At 43.5% G+C, this 17119-nt stretch overlaps 1 protein-coding gene across 1 annotated transcript; it reads left to right on the top strand.

The window, feature by feature from the left end:
- Nucleotides 1–899: 899 nt before the first annotated feature.
- On the top strand, nt 900–16878 carry LOC308265212 (flavin-containing monooxygenase 5-like; the record flags this gene model as incomplete). The annotated part of the gene is made up of 8 exons (XM_080698802.1): nt 900–1034; nt 1494–1682; nt 2130–2292; nt 4069–4211; nt 5755–5954; nt 9701–10050; nt 15550–15622; nt 16521–16878. 8 exons carry the CDS (start codon nt 900–902, stop codon nt 16876–16878), a joined length of 1611 nt encoding a protein of 536 aa, XP_080554928.1.
- Nucleotides 16879–17119: the final 241 nt, after the last annotated feature.

The raw sequence follows: 17119 nt of genomic DNA, 5'->3' as shown, positions 1-17119 counted from the left end.
GCTACACTCACAAACCTATTTTTTATTTTTTTATTTAGAAACGGGGTCTCTTAAGCCAGTGAGGCTGACTGCGAACCTGCATGATCGTCCTGTCTCCGCCTCCCATGCATGGGGATTACAAATGTGCGCCTCCACGCCCGTCACACTGTGCTGTTTTAAGAATAGGAGAAAAAAAGTAATTTCCCATACAGTCTGTAGACTTATAATTCTTAAAGAATATTTTCAGCTGGACGTGGTGGCACACACTTGTAATCCCCGCGCTTAGGAGGTAGAGGCAGGAGGATTGGGCAGGTTTGAAGCCAGCCTACCTGGCTTGGGAGACCCTGCTTCCAAATAAAAAAATATAAAAAAATAGGTGTTCGGGAGTATAGCCCGGAGGTAGAAGGGTTTCTAGAAACCCCAGTACCACCAAAATAAAATATTTTCAATGTACTGGTGCTTGACCATAGTACACGATCATCTGATAGAGGGCTGACTGTATATACATGTACAGTGTGTCAATGTATGCTTGAGCCTGTGCATGTTTCAAGGTGAGATAACAGAAGTTACGATAGAAGAAAACAGTTTCGTCCAAAGGGAATGACAGGCACCAGGCGCGGTGGCAAATACCTATAATCCTGGTACTTGGGAGACTGACACAGGGGGACTCCAGGTGTAAAGCCAGCCCTGGCAACATTGCAAGGCCCTCAGCAACTCTGGGACCTTTTTCAAAGTGAAATAAGGCTGGAGGTGTAGCTCAGAGGTAAAAGCCCCCTGAGCTCAAGCCCTGAGCTGACAAACAATAAAGAGATCTTTTTAAGGGTGGAATGCTAAGATAAAGGGGAGGCACCAACATGCCATGGTCCTTGACTTTGTTTCTCAAAACAAAACTGAAATAATTCTTCTTTATTCAAGAGACCATGACTGTAAAAACAGTGGCCGTGATTGGTGCCGGGGTCAGCGGATTGGGGGCCATTAAGAGCTGCTTGGAGGAGGGACTGGAGCCCACGTGTTTTGAGAAAAGCAGTGACATTGGAGGGCTGTGGAGATACCAGGTAATTTCACAGGCATCCCAGAGAGCGTGAGGTGATCACTGTCCAGAAGAGTTTTGTGCTTTCCACTAGGAAATAGAACTCTGATGACATATAAATTATTTATTCCTTAAGCATTCTTTCTGAAGGATATAAATTCAAATAAACATGAAACTTCTCAGGTACCCTTACTGGGGTTTCGGCTTAACCTAATTCCCTTAAATAGGAGGTTGATTTTACACTTTGGAAGTTTCTCTTCCCAAACCCTTTTGCTTTTGATGCAAATCTTTGTTTGGTTTGATTTGTGCTATTGGGTTTGAGCATCTGGGGTCATTTTCCTGTAATGATGTCACTCCTGGCATTACTTGGGTCCATCCCCATGAACACGATTCCACCTAGAGATCCCTTCATAAGGAATGGAGTCCAGTAGCACCTTCCTATGCACCCTAATGTTGGAGCCCATGTTCTGTTTGTTTTCTGCAGGAGATACCTGAGATTGGAAGTCCAGGGATCTACAAGTCCTTGACCTGCAACACCTCCAAGGAGATGACGGCCTTCAGCGACTACCCCATCCCCGACCACTACCCCAACTACATGCACAACTCCAAGATGATGGAATACCTCAGGATGTATGCCAGGCACTTTGGTCTCAGGAAGCACATCCAGTTCCTGGTAAGGAGGAGAGCCTGCTCCTCACCTCACACAGGAAAAGGCAAGGTGTTCACAAGCCAGTGGGGGCAGGGCACAGTCCCAACGTGCATTTCCACCAGAGTCCTCAAAGAAATGTCATGTCTCCTCATTCTTCACGTTAACCAAGTATTTGTTTCTGTTTTATTTTTTTCCCTAAGAGGAAAGGCATTGTCTCATGATTTGTGCCTAAAATCTAGTTCTCACTTAGTTTTGTTAAATGTAGAAGATGGATTATAGGAGAAAATTCAATGTACTATGTTCTCCAACGTACCCTGATCCTTAGGAAGCAATGCTTTTAGGAAGTTATTATTCATAAAACACTAAAGAACCAGGAGCTATGAATGCAGAAGTCACCATAGCATCCTAGAGGAGAAAACAAGACCGAGAGCCCTGCGCTAGCTGAGGCTGACTCCGTCCCTTGTTTCCCAGTCAAAGGTGTGCAGTGTGAGGAGGCGCCCCGATTTTGCCTCCTCTGGCCAGTGGGATGTCGTGGTGGAGGCTGAAGGGAAGCAGAGCACCTACATCTTTGATGGAGTCATGGTCTGCAGTGGCCATTACACTGAGAAGTATCTGCCCTTGCAGGACTTTGCAGGTATTTAACTGAAGAGCGTGAAGGCACATCTCTGGATTTCAAGGATGCCAAAGCCTGTGCTCTCATGAGAATTGCAAGGTAGTTTATGTGACCTAGGGGATACAGAAAAGATGTGGTGGCCTTCCAGGGTGGTCAGGAAAGAGCTAATGATTAAAAGGTTGATGACAGAACGATCTGATGGTAGGTGATAAAGGTCTGATGATAGTTCCACTGGAACTGGAAATCAGGAGCTCTCGGGTGAATGAGGCCGGGCTCCAGCCTTCTAGGAAGAGAAGAAGTGTGGCCATCATGGGAGTGAGGCAAAGCTGGAGGAGGTCAGGAAGGACACATGCTTGATAAGGTCGGACCAGGTGAGTGGGTAGGAAGGCATGGAAATGCCAATGGGTGTGTGTGTGTGTGTGTGTGTGTGTGTGTGTGTGTGTGTGTGTAAGAGAGAGAGAGAGAGAGAGAGAGAGAGAGCATGTGATTTATCCAAGTTGTATTTTATCAAGATCGGTCTTGCAGAGGCGTGTAGCACTAATTGACGGGAAGAGACCAAAGCATGGCATGTTACATCATTGATGGGGAAGAGATGCAAAGCAGAGACGTCTATAGGAGGGTTTTTCACTAGTTCATTAAAGAGATGGTGGCAGAGACTTTGACTGGAAAATGACAGCAGGAAACAGAGGAGGAGGAGGAAATGCAGGAGTTGCCTCCATGGTCAGGACTCCACTCAGCAAGAAGAGCACATGCCAGACACAGGTCTACATCTGTGACAACACACGTGATGCCAGACACAGGTCTACATCAGTGACAACACGCGTGATGCCAGGCACAGGTCTACATCTGTACAACACACGTGATGTTTTTATTGTTACCAACTTTTTGTTCAGTAAGTTTTGAAACCTCTAATACTTGAGACTTGTACTATTAAACAGAGTAGGCAGGAGTCAAAATAAGTGGCTAATACAGACGATGATATGCTATTCCAAATACACACCCAATTGTAAGACATAGAAAAATGTATAAAGTGTCCCACTGGTACCTTTGTTTATTGATTATATGTTTACATTTAAGAATATATCATAGAAAGTACATTGTTGATATGATTACCACTTTTACACATTTTTGTATCACTACCATAATCTTCATAAGTTTCATACATGGTTTGCATCTAATCTCTTGAACACTATTGCTGTATATTGTTAAGAATCTTTACATATTTGTAAAACCTACTCACAGAGTCACAAACCAAGGAAGAGTTCCTCTTACATAAATAGAGAATAAGACAATAACTTCCTACAGTGGTGCATCATCACACTAGGCAAAATTGGATTTTTTCTTTATTTTTTTTGGTGTTACTGGCGGTGGCACCCAGAGGCTTTCTACCTCCAGGCTACACTCCCGTACTCCCAGACCTATTTTATATTTTATTTGGAAACAGGTTATCACTAAGGTGCTGCGAGCTTCCCTAACTAAGTAGCTGAGGCTGGCTTCAAACCTGTGTGATCCTCCTGTCTCAGCCTCCCAAGCGCGGGGATGACAAGCGTGCACCACCACGCCCAGCTTAGAATTGGATTTTTAAGAGAAGCACTAGTACGCTTTTACTTTAGTCTCAGCCATACTGTCACTGCCATGGGTGTTTTGTCCCCTGCATAATCGTCTTCTGTAGTATTGGCAGTCACTCACCAGCAAAGAAGAATAGGGCTTAAACGCATACATGTCAGGTTTAGAAATAAATTTTGCAAGCCTTTCCGATTTTGTTTGTGATTGGGGGATTTGGCCCTTTCCTCACAGGGATCGAGAAGTTCCGAGGCAGCTATCTGCACAGTTGGGAGTACAAGAACCCAGACAATTTCACGGGGAAGAGAGTGGTCGTGGTCGGCATTGGGAATTCTGGAGCAGATGTTGCCGGTGAGATCAGCAGAGTAGCTGAACAGGTTTGAGATTACGCACTGATTTTTTTCCTTGTTCTTTATATAGTGTAACCTTGACATCTGTGGAGTGTGGACCACGGTGAACCTAGACCTTGGCTATAGGTTTAGCAGTAGAATCCCGATTTTGACTGCCAGCGATATCAGAAAATTACATTTTTTTTATTTCTGACTATATATAAATAAAAGAACAGAGAACACTAAAATAAATAATAGCCTCCTTTCATACCATAAAGCATCAGAGTTGTGAAAGAAGGCAGTCAAACTAGAGTCAGATAACACAGAATAATCTGGATGTGCCTACAATAGAGAGTGGGGAAAGCAAATTGAAGTGAATTTTACAAGCCAGGCATGGTGGTGCACGTTGCAATCCCAGCATTGGGGAGACTGACGCAGGAGGATCGCGGTTCACAGACAGCCTCAGCTACTTAGTGAGGCCCTCTGCAACTCTGTGATTGCCTGTTTCAAAATAAAGAATAAAAAATTGGGCAGGGGCTGTACCTTGGAGGTCAACTGCATCTGGGTTCCATCCCCAGACCCACAAAGAAAAAGAAATGAATTTACATAAAATACCAACATTTTCATACTGGACATAAAGCTTCAATGGGGAACATCAGGCACGAGCATGAGTAAGAAATGTGAGGTTGATCTATAAATAAGTTACTCAAAGAAGAGAAGAGATCTGTGGGTCCCACTGTCACTGAGAGTAACATTTTCTGCAGACAGTGTTATAGACTCCAAAGAGTACAGAACAATCACCTCCACAAAGCAAAATATTTTTAATTTTGATTCGGATTTCCCTCAAGAAAAACAAACCAAAACAATGTGTCTCTTGTTTCTTTTCTAAAAGAACTTCTTAAAGAGACAGGAGGATCACGCTGGTTCGGAGCCAGACTCGCTGGCCTAAGAGACTCTGTTTCCAAATATAAAATAGGTCTGGGAGTATAGCCTGGAGATAGAAAGGCTTCCAGGAACCACAGTACCACCAAAAAAAAAAAAAAAAAAGTTCTCTGTAGAGATGATTATCAGCCACCCAGGTCGGGTACTACCTACCCTTGTGGACATTCTATACTAGACACACGGACTTGAGTCATGGACCTCTGTCTCTAAGGACCACACAAGTGATTATTTTCATTAGGAAGTAATCTGAATTAAAATCTGAGGCTTCTTTCTTAGGTCTCAATCAATGGTATAAATTGAAATCTGAGGCCTTTCTTAGGTCTCAGTTCAATGCTATAAAATAGGAAAAATTTTTACATTTTCTCCAAAATATAACCTCTGATTTTCACGCGCTTTCACAGACTTCTAGCACAGCTAGAGGAAATGTTAAAGTGAAAATAGGTCCATGACACAAACTAAGGATATTGAAAGGACGGCAGGTACCTGGGACTGTGTCCGGGGGAGCCAGAGGAGGGAGGCAGTGAGGCAGGGCGGCAAGGTGAGAGGGGAAAGCAGACCTATTCCCTGGACAAGTGACGCAGTGCTCTGAGTGTCTGAGATGAGAGTGATAGGACCAAGCCGGCGCTGACGCCCCGCTCCTCTCTCCCAGGTTTTCCTCAGCACGAGAAGAGGGGCCTGGATATGGAACCGGGTCTGGGATAACGGAGCGCCCATGGACGCCACACTCTTCACCCGTTACAATAGAACAATCCAAAAATTCTCCCCCACCTTCCTCATCAACAGATGGGCAGAGAATAAATTAAACGCAAGGTTTAACCATGCCAATTATGGGCTACAACCTGAACACAGGTAAGGCCTAGGATTTCAAACAGGCAACCATATTTTTAAGCTACTGGTCAGCAGAATCTATAAACTATATTCATGGAATAAGAATTAAAAAGCGCCATTTCTGTATCTTAGTAGAATTTGGGGGAGGGTGCCTGGGACTGAACCCGGGGACATTCTACCTCTGAGCTACAGCCCAGGTCTTTTAATTTTGAAATAAGGTATGGCAAAGTTGGCTGGCTGGCCTTAAACCTGCGATCCTCCTGAATCCACCTTCCATGTTCTGGGATTACAGGCATGCACCACCACACCTGGCTTGGTAGAAACTTTTTATTGGGAATGGCCACATACTTTCTTCCTACTGCTAGGAACAGAGAACTTTTTTTTTTTATTCTCCATGTATGCATTCTTGGTCCTCTATCCTTCTCAGCCTAAGAGCTCCCTGTATTTAAAAAAAAAAAAAACTAGGTAAAAAAATCATACAGGCTTAAACTAGAGGCAACTAAGAGAATGAAAACAAAAAGTTAGTTTTCACAAATATCTGCAAGGAAAGTAGCTGAAGTTTCATAATAACTTTTATGATGTAGTTGTGTGATTCCAGGATCTTTCATAACAAAAAGTTATTCAGATATAGAAGGTCAACATATTAACAATGAAGTGCACCCTCCAATGTGGCTTTCTGCAGCTACCTTGTAGTTCAACCCTTATATTTGCAAAGGCTTGTGTGCCACTGACCATAGATGTCCCTGTTGGATTCACTTTTTCATTTTTCCCTTGCAACATTCTTAGTATGTCTTTTTTTTTTTTTTTTTGGCCTGGTGAGAAGTGTTCTTCAGCAAGAATGCATAAAAGAATATATATGTGTTAATAATTATAATGAAACAAGAAAAAAGAACAAGATTTGGGGAAGTTTCTGCTATTATTTCGCCGAATTTGTTTTTATTTTTCTTCTTTACTTCATTTTGTTTTATTTTGCTGTTGTTGGTGGTGGTGGTATGGTATGGGGATTGAACCCAGAGGCATTCCTCCTCTGAGCTGTGTCCCCAGCCATTTGTTGTTGTTGTCGTTTGTTTTGAAACGCTAATTTTCTGAGGATATCCTCAAACCTGTGATCCTCCTGTCTCAGCCTCCCAAGTACTGGGATTTCAGGCATGTGCCACCACACCCAGCTACTGAAGTTTTCTATGCCTGCAGCCCATGCCTCTTTTACCCTCCTCTATTTTTATTATACATACCATTCTTTCTTTAATGATCTCCAAGAGACTGTATATGTTTATTCTTTTTCTTTAATGTGATAATTCATCATCCTTGTCTTTATGCCCTGATATTCTCTGTTCTGCTTGATCTAGCCTATTGTTTAAGATTTCAATGGAGTTTTGTTTTGTTTTTTTGTTGGTTTCGGGGGGGGGGGTGGTGGTACTGGGGTCCCGGGAAGCCCTTCTACCTCCGGACTATACTCCCAGACCTATTTTATACTTTTTATTTGGAAACAGGGTCTCTTAAGCCAGTGCGGCTGGCTTCGAACCTGTGCGATCCTCCTGTCTCCACCTCCCAAGCGCAGGATTACAAGTGTGTGCCACCAAGCCCAGCTCAATGGAGTGTTTTATCTGACATAATGAGCTATTTTTCCAGACCCTCTATTTGGCTCTTTCTCTCTTCTATAGATTTATAGAAACTCTTATGGAGATTTCTCAAAATTTCTCCTTATTGACGTCCTCATTCATGTCTGGCATGATCTTCCTTAATTCATTCAGTTACTTTTCTATATCCCTTGCACGTCATTGAACTTTTTAACACTGGTTCTTTTGCATTACCTACGCAATCCTTAACCCCTTCATGTCTTTGCTCTCTAACATTTGCACATATCTATGACTGTGGAGAGTGTCCTGCTGTCTTGCTTTCCTGCTTCTTGTGCTCCTGTGCTGAGGGATGTGCTCTGGTGAGGTGGGTCTTCTTCCCCTTAGTGAGGGCCTCCTGCTAAGTCGCCTTCTGTCGATGTGTCTTAGACTACTCATCTGTTGTGCAAATTGGGTTTAACTCCAATTTGACTTCACATCGCAATCCCTGTGGCTCCTTCAGCTGTGAGGAGAGCATTTCCACATGAGGTATTCTGGGTTTTTTGTTTTGTTTTGTTTTGTTTGTGGTACTGGGGGAGGAACCCGGGGGCTTTTTACCTCTGGGCTACACTCCCAGACCTATTTTATATTTTATTTGGAAACAGGGTCTCACTAAGTTGCTGAGAGCCTCACTAAGTAGCTGAGGCTGGCTTTGAACTTGTGTGATCCTCCTGTCTCAGCCTCTCACGCACAGTGATTACATGTGTGAGCCACCACGCCCGGCCACACAATGTATTCTGTATGAAAGCCTTGAGACTCTCTTTCTCTTTAGGTCTTGCTAGAGCCAGGTAATTTTTTTTAAGATTTAAAGAAGTTTCTTAAAAAGATAGAAATACAGAGGATAGAAATACAGCCCCATACCCGAGTGGCATGGAGGGGTGACTCGAATGAATACACCCAAGAGTCAGGTAATTCGTGATGGTGTGATACAGAACACAGAGGGCATGGGGTGCACCTCTATGGTTTACCTACACCAGGGGTGGAAGCCTTATTAGATGGTGGGGGTTTCCTTAGACACTATAGAAATTGACTCTTGTTTGGAGAGATTCTGATATTGGCTCTTTCAATCACCCTAAAGATCTGGGAGGGCTGGGGGTATTTATTCTCCTTTTATTTAAGTTCAAGCAGGATGGGGCTTTGGCCAGAGGGAAGCTTAATTACTATTGGTTGAGGTAGAATGGAGCTCAAAGGTGGAGCATCTACCCAGTGCATGTGAGGCTCTGGACTTAATCCCCCAACACTGAGGGGAAAGGAGACTGAGAAAGAGAAAAAAGTAATAATTACAAACAAAGAATAGAACTGGGCATTGTGGCACATGTTGGTAATTGCAGTGACCGAGGCTGAGACAGGAGGATCACAGGTTCAAGGACACCCTCAGCAAGTCCTGAGACTCTTGTCAACCTAGAGTGACCTTGTTTGAAAATGAAAATAAAATACAGCTCGGGGTGTAGCTTAGAAGTAGAATACCCTTGGGCTCAATCCCCACAACAATCAAAGAAAAAGAAATCTTAATAGAGAAATTAAAAAGAAGATATTAAAGGGAGAAAATGAAAAAGAATAAATGAGAGGGGGAAACCCAATTAAAGGATAGAAATAAAAGTAAAACTGAGAAATAAAAAATAATAACAAAAAATAGATGGAGAAAATAAGTGGAATAAATTAATGCTAATCTGTCTTACAGCTTTTCTGAGGTCTCACAGCTGGTAATAGGACCAATATAGAGGCCAATTTATGACTCTAAAAATAATTCTTTTTTTTTCAGTACTAGGGATGGAACCCAGGAGCATTCCATCTCTGAACTACACCCCCAGCTCTATTTTTTTATTTTTTATTTTTTATTATTTTATTCCTTATTTATTTTGAAACAAGGTCTCACTAAGTTGTAGAGGACCTCACTAAGTATCTGAAGCTGTCTGCGAACCACGATCTTCCTGTCTCAGCCTCCCAAGTACTGGAATTATAAGCATGCACCACCATGCCCAACTGAAATATAAAATTTTAACCAAAAAAAAAAACTATCGCCTTTCCAGGGATGTCAATAAGAAATACTAAAATTAATAAAATAATGCAGTTAATTGCTCAGAATTTACTACCACAATTTCTTTATGAAAAACATCACGCTCATGTCTTGGTATTACACTCCCAATCACGCAGATTTCTCAGCCATCAGTCTACTTTGAGTGATGACCTGCCAAATCGCATCATTTCTGGAAGAGTGCTGGTGAAGCCCAATGTGAAGGAGTTCACCGAGACGGCCGCCATCTTTGAGGATGGGTCTGAGGAGAACGTTGATGCTGTGGTCTTTGCCACAGGCTACACCCTCTCTTTCCCCTTCTTGGATGATGACTCCGCCATCCTGGACACCCAGCACTCCATGTTTAAATTTGTCTTTCCTCCTCGCCTGCAAAAGCCAACGCTAGCTTTCATTGGTATCCTCCAGCCAGTGGGGGCCACCATTCCCACGTCAGAACTCCAGAGCCGATGGGCAGTACGTGTATTCATGGGTATGTACTGGTCTACATAAGTAATGTGGGCTCCTAACTCTGCACTGAGATGATAGGGTAGCCAGGGTCTTCTGTTCAATTTATCTGCTATCAAAGCACCTAAAATTTCTTCATGAGAAATCACTTGCTTTTGGACTCTCAAGAGTGTTCATATTTTTTTTATTTTTTTTATTTTTTTGGAGCCATTTGCATCTGAGAGGCCCTAATGCCTAACTAGGCTTTGGCTCAGAGTGCATGCTTAATAAATGTTTATTGAAAGAACAACCTAACATTTGCACAGTCAACAAAGCTCTTTGTTATACATTAGCTTGTCCTATCCTTAAAGAACCCCCGTGGTGGTCAGGGGCAAGCATTAACATTCTAACCTTGGAAAGTGAACTTAGCAAAGTGGCCTGCCTGGTAAAGTCTCCTGGAACTAGTGGTGGTGCTGGCATTCAAACCCTAAGTCTCTGGCTCCAAAGTCAGTGCTTGTATAACTATGACATTTTGCCTACCTTTATAGCCTCCGAGAAGGGAAAGGAGTAGGACCTTACAAATATTCTTCCCTCGTTTTTTAGGGTATTTATTACTAAAAATATCTAGGAACTGGACTACCAAGTCACTCAATCTTCCCCATGGCTCCTACACGGTGCTTGATAATTATTTGCTGACCAGCAACTGAGACCTATCTCGGGTGGCTGCTGGGTGACATGGTCCAGAGCCAAGCCTGGACAGCCTGCTGTGTGGCGCAGTGCTTACAAAGTGAGCCCTGTGGTGGTGACTCCCAGGAGCCTTTGCTGGATGCCCGGTGCCCTTGCATTCCAAGGGCATCATGTTGCAGAGCTTGGCAGTGGCTGGGCCACCTTGCCACTGACCCCTGCCAGGCTAGGAGTGACCTGTCTGCTGTGAGGCTGGACTTGGACCCCGGAAGTGGTGTGGATGATGGTGGAATGACATAGGCTTGCATTTCAATGCCCTCTGTCTCTGCTGCTTCTCCCTGTGGGATTGTGGGATGGTGCTTTAACATCCCTGAGCAAATGTCCATTGGTCTGCCAAAGGACACGGTACGGTCTCTGTCCTAGACCTAGTCAGTGTCTCATTCCCCATGACCACTGGATGATGATGATGATGATGACGACGATGATGATGATGGTGATGATGATGGGGATGGTGACGATGATGATGATGATGGTGACGATGATGATGATGATGGTGGTGGTGGTGGTGGTGGTGGTGATGATGGTGATAATGACAATGACGATGATGGTGATGATGATGATGATGGTGATGGTGATGACGACGGTGGTGATGATTGTGATGATGATGGTGATGACGATGATGATAATGATGACAGTGATGATGATGATGATGATGGTGGTGATGATGGTGATGATGATAACAATGATGGCGATGATGATGATGGTGACGATGATGATGATGATGGTGGTGGTGGTGGTGATGATGATGACCATGATGGCAATGATGATGATGATGATGGTGATGGTGATGACGATAGGGATGATGACGACGATGATAATGATGATGGTGGTGATGACGATGATGATGATGATGATGATGACAGTGATGATGATGATGATGGTGATGGTGATAATGACAATGATGGTGATGACGACGATGATGATGATGGTGGTGATGATGGTGATGATGATGATGATGATGGCAATGATGATGAGATGATGGTGATGGTGATGACGACGATGATGATTATGACGATGATGGTGATGGTGATGGTGATGATGGTGATAATGACAATGATGATGATGGTGATAACGATGATGACGATGATGACGATGATGATGATGACAGTGATGATATGACAATGATGGTGATGATGATGATGGTGGTGATGATGGTGATGATAATAACAATGATGGCGATGATGATGAGATGATGGTGATGGTGATGAGGATTTTTGCAGTACTGGGGATGGGACCCAGGGGCGTTCTACCTCCCAACTACACCCTCAGCCCTATTTTTTTCATATTTAATTTTGAAACAAGGTCTCATTTAGTTGCAGAAGGCTTTACTAGGTAGCTGAGGCTGGCTGTGAACCATAATCCTCCTGTCTCAGCCTCTCAAGTAGTGGGATTACAAGTGTGTGCCACCACGCCTGGATTTTGAGTTTTTCCTTTTTTAGGTACTGGGGATGGAACCCAGGGGCATTCTACCTCTGAGCTACACCCCCAGTCCTATTTTTTATTCTTTATTTTAAACAGAGTCTCACTGAGTTGCAAAGGGCCTCACTAAGAAGCTGAGGCTGTCTGCGAACTGCCATCCTCCTGTCTTAGCCTCCTAAATGCTGGGATTACAAGCCTTCACCACCATACCCTGCTTGGGTTTTATTTTTATTTAAAACTTAAAATGATGAAATGGGGTATGAACCATAAATTGTAATATTTTTGTTTATTAACTGTATAATTTAGTTTTTTAAATTTTTATTGGTGCATTATATTCATACATCATATTGGGGTAAAAAACTTGTGTGTACATACATGTAGACATCACTGATTTAACCCCTACCCAATTCCCACCCCATTCCCTCCCCATCCATCCTTCCCTTACTTGGATTAGTGGTTGACTTTAATATGTTTAAGTACATTTTGTGTTTTAGAGATTTTCCTCTTCCCCCCCTCCTTTCTCCTCCTTTAGGTTGTCTTGTTTGCTCCTCTATAAGATTTCCTTTTTCATCTAGAGTTCCTCCTATGACCCATTTCTCCCTAACTCTCACATATTAGGGAAAACATCTGATTCCTTTTTGTGTGTGTGACTGACTAATCTCACTTAGCATAATGTCCTCCAGTTCCATCCATTTCCCTGAAAATGATGTAATTGAGTTTTTTTAAATGGCTGAGTAAAATTCCATTGTGTTCATATCCCACAGTTTTGTAATCCGTCCATCTGTTGATGGACATCTTGCCTGGTTCCATAGTTTGGCTATGGTGAATTGTGCAGCTATGAACATAGATACACATGCATTAGTTTGGTAGTTTGGTTTCCTATCTTTTGGGTAGATACCCAGAAGTGGTATTGCTGGATCAAATGGTAGATTTGTTCCCATTCTTCTGAGGATTCTCCATACTGTTTTCCAAAGTGGTTGCACTAATTTGCAATCCCACCAACAATGTTTTAGAGTTCCTACTTCTCCACATCCTCGCCAGCATCTGTAGTTGTTTGTGTTTTGAATGATTGCCATTCTAGTTGGAGTTAGGTAAAATCTCAGGGTAGTTTTGATTTGCATCTCTCTGATTGCCAATGATGTTGAGAATTTTTTCATGTATTTATTGGCCATTTGAATTTCTTCTTTCATGAAGTGTCTATTTAGTTCGTTTACCCATTTTGTTATTGGATGCTTTGTTTTCTTAGTGTTGATTTTCTTGAGTTCTCTGTATATTCTAGATATTAGTCCTCTATTGGTGGTGTAGGTGGCAAAAAAACTTCTCCCATTCTGTTGGCTATTGATTGAGGTTCTGATAGTTTCCTTTGCTGAACAGAAGCTCTTCAGTTTCATGCAATCCCACATATTGATTCTCCTTTTAATTTGTTGTGCCTTTGGGGTCTTGTTGAGAAAGTGTTTATCTATTCCTATGTGTTGCAGTGTTGGACCTATGCCCTCTTCAAGGAGCTTAAAGGTCTCTGGTTTGATTTCCAAGTCTTGAATTGACTTTTGTACAGTGTGAGAAAGTGGGATTAATTTCCAATTTTCTGCATATGGTTAACCAGTTTTGCCAGCACCATTTGTTGAACAGGCTATCTTTTCTCCAGTGTAAGTTTTTGGCCCCTCTGTCAAAAGTCAATTGGCTGCAAGTGTGTGGACTTGTTTCTGGGTCTTCTATTCTGCTCCTTTTCCTTCTTCTAACAAGTACATATTTTCTTTACTAAATTCCACCATGAATTTATATCTAAAATATGAGCACAAACATACATCACTAGTGCAGATTTGACCAATGACCAGAAGGTGGTATGTGAGGCTAGCCAAGAGAATAGTTGAGCGATCCCTTATCATGCTTCCGCCTTCTCAGCTCTCCACTCTTCCTGTCAGTAAGGTGATTTTTCTAAATACTACAGTAGTATATATGCAAATAATATGCACATATCATGAACTTTCAAAAATTTAAAACGTTCTCATACAACCGTTCTTTTGAATGAAAAAGAAGAACACCGTCAGCACTAAGGAGCCTCCCTCGTACTGGTTTCAAGCCTCAATATCCCCAGCACCACCCAGGGCAACTACTATGCCTATTTCCAATTGCAGAACTCTTTGCATTTTCTTCTTTTCATAAATGGAATTGGAGAATGTACACTAAGTTGTGTTTGGCTTCTTCCTCTCATCCTGGAATTGAAATTCACCCCTATTTCGAAGCCATTTATTTTAACTACTGTATAATATTGCATACACTTTTCCATCGGATGTGTGGATCTAGATTTATATTTCCTCCACCTGCTCATTATGTGAAGAAGGGCACTTAGCGAGATTAAAGCAACGGGGCCACGAGCAACCTCGCACGCGTCATCTGTTGAACTGTACACACGCTATCTTGGGTGTGTACTTAGAGGATAACTGATACCTCAGCAGGTATGCACGTAGTGAAATGACATTTTAACCTTATACATGGCCCGTCTACTCTACAAGTCGGTTCCTTTCATGTTTTGTACACATCATCCCCTAAAGCATGCTTTGAACGGCATCTCATAGTATTCATGAGTAGATCGTACTTTTGTCCAATGTGAAGCATCGTGACTGTTCTGAAGGCCCCCAGGTAAATTGGGGTTCCAGTACCAGAACAGCTAGCAACCTTGCTCTAACTAGAAATGATTAAGAGCTGGCCTGGGGATTGACTGTCTGCCTTCCACAGGACTCTTCTTTTACCTGAGGGATGTCTACTGACCAGGGAGTCCTCCCAGGAAACTTGTCCACATGGCAGATACCCTGTGGCTCTCACCACTGCCATCCACTGATGCTGGCCTGACCATCATGTGGGTGCTGAGAGCCCAACATCCTTTTCTCCCTGGAAACCCAGGGACTGATGATCAGGGCTGAGGTTGTCCCTCGTTCTTCAGATAGAAGTTCAAAGCATTACTGCTTACAGATGCTGGGTAGAGGGTGCCATGAGGGCGAAGGCAGTACTTGGTCTCCAGGTCACTGGAGGGGTCACCGGTCAGAGTTCATGAGAACTAGCAGTATATAGAAGAACGAATGGGCAGCAGGTCACATGAAGGTTTCAGAGCAGCTGCCGTGCAGGAGGGCAGGAGAGCAGAAGCCCAGTGTGCTGTGGGAGAGGTGTCTCTGCGTGTCCATGTATTTCTACATCTGAGTGCCCTCCCGACAAACCGAGAATGATAAGAAGGATATTCCTCCCTAGGGCCCTGTGAAGGGCTCTGAAGATGAGTTCCATAAACTGACTCTTAGAAATAATCATTTTTCAAATCCACTCTTTTATTTGCATTTCCCTCTCTTTCAGTCTTCCCAACTGTCCTCACATTTCTGTCTTTCTTTCTTAGGACTGAAAAAATTACCTTCAGAGAGTGACATGGTCTCTGCCATCCACAAGAGGAGAAAGAAAATGGAGACAGAGTAAGAAGCCTAATTATTAGCTGAAGGAACTTAAGACAGGTCTTTCAACAGCCCTCACATATAAGGTTGCAACTGAACAATTCCTGCTAATTTTAGCTCAGTGATACCACAGCTAAAAATACGCATGGGGTTTGTGTGTAGAAAATGCCTGGCTGTGGAACACGCACCTCACTTACAGAAGAACAGTAGAATGTCAGGTTCAGACTGTCAGCAGTGTCCACAGAGAGGACCCCAGACACCCTGGAAGTCTGCCTGCACCCATCCTCAGACTGAGGTCAGAAAGCAGCTTGAGGCTGGGCGTGGTGGTGCACGCTTGTAATCCCCACACTTGAGAGGTGGAGACAGGAGGATCGTGCAGGTTCTAAGCCTGCCATGCTGGCTTAAGAGACCTTGTTTCAATATATACATATATATTAGGTCTGGGAGTGAAGCCCAGAGGTAGAAGAGTTTCCAGGAACCCCAGTACCACCAAATTAAAAAAAAAAAAAAGCATGAAAACGTGGCTAAATCTGAATCTAAGGGAAAGACAAACACTTTTCAAGTCTACAATCAAGTACAGAGCATCTTCTGAAGATGCTCATTTATTTCAGCTTGTTAAAGCCCTACCCTGTGCTCTTGTGCAATAAACCCACACTCAAGGGCACGCTTAGGGGAACTCGGTGGCCCCAAGCCTGGCATCGGTGGATTTTAAGTGTCTGTAATTCCAATTGTGTTTTGCTTGGCCCTAGTGTGATTCAGCAAAGTGCATGGAACAAAGGATGAGTATCTAGGGACTTCCAGGGACATACTCGATGTTCAGAATTAACACATGGAAAGTTATTTCACGAAGCTTGGAAGTGCGAGCTGAGAAATTCAGTTCAACACAACTGAAATGGGCTAACATTCCCCCCTGTTCCAGGTTTGTGAAAAGCCCAAGAGGCGCCCACCGCGTGCAGTACATCGACTACATGGACGAAATCGCCTCTGAGCTGGGCGTCAAACCCAACCTGCTCTCTCTCCTCCTCTGGGACACAAAGCTGGCCAAGGAGATCTTCTATGGGCCCTGCACCCCGTACCAGTTCCGCCTGCAGGGGCCAGGGAAGTGGGCCGGGGCGCGGGCAGCCATCCTCACTCAGAGGGCCCGGATCCTCAAGCCCCTGAGGACGCGCGTGCTCACACCCTCTGGGTCTCCTGCCTCTGCTCCGCTCGGGGTCAAGGGCGCCTGTGCCGCCCTTTTCCTCTTGGTTCTTGTGTTAGTCGTCATGCAAACGCTGTGACACTGAGCTCACGGTCACATAGATGTTCCTGGGACTACACATGAACAAGCCGTTGTGATGTAAATATACACCTTAGGATCAGTTGATTTGTGGGGAAAGAGGATGATTAGACTAGCTCACATATGAACACTTAAGTAAAAAAGTAGAATAACTCCCAGGTCATAATTTTCCCAAGTGCTTTGTGTGGAGAGAGGTTTACAAGTGCATAGCCTATTTCAAATTCATTGCAGAAGTTATTTGT

This window comes from Muscardinus avellanarius (assembly GCF_963383645.1).
Source record: "Muscardinus avellanarius genome assembly, chromosome: 7".
Lineage (NCBI taxonomy): Eukaryota > Metazoa > Chordata > Mammalia > Rodentia > Gliridae > Muscardinus > Muscardinus avellanarius.
Note: the sequence above shows the minus strand (reverse complement) of the source record. Positions and strands in the feature narration are given on the sequence as shown.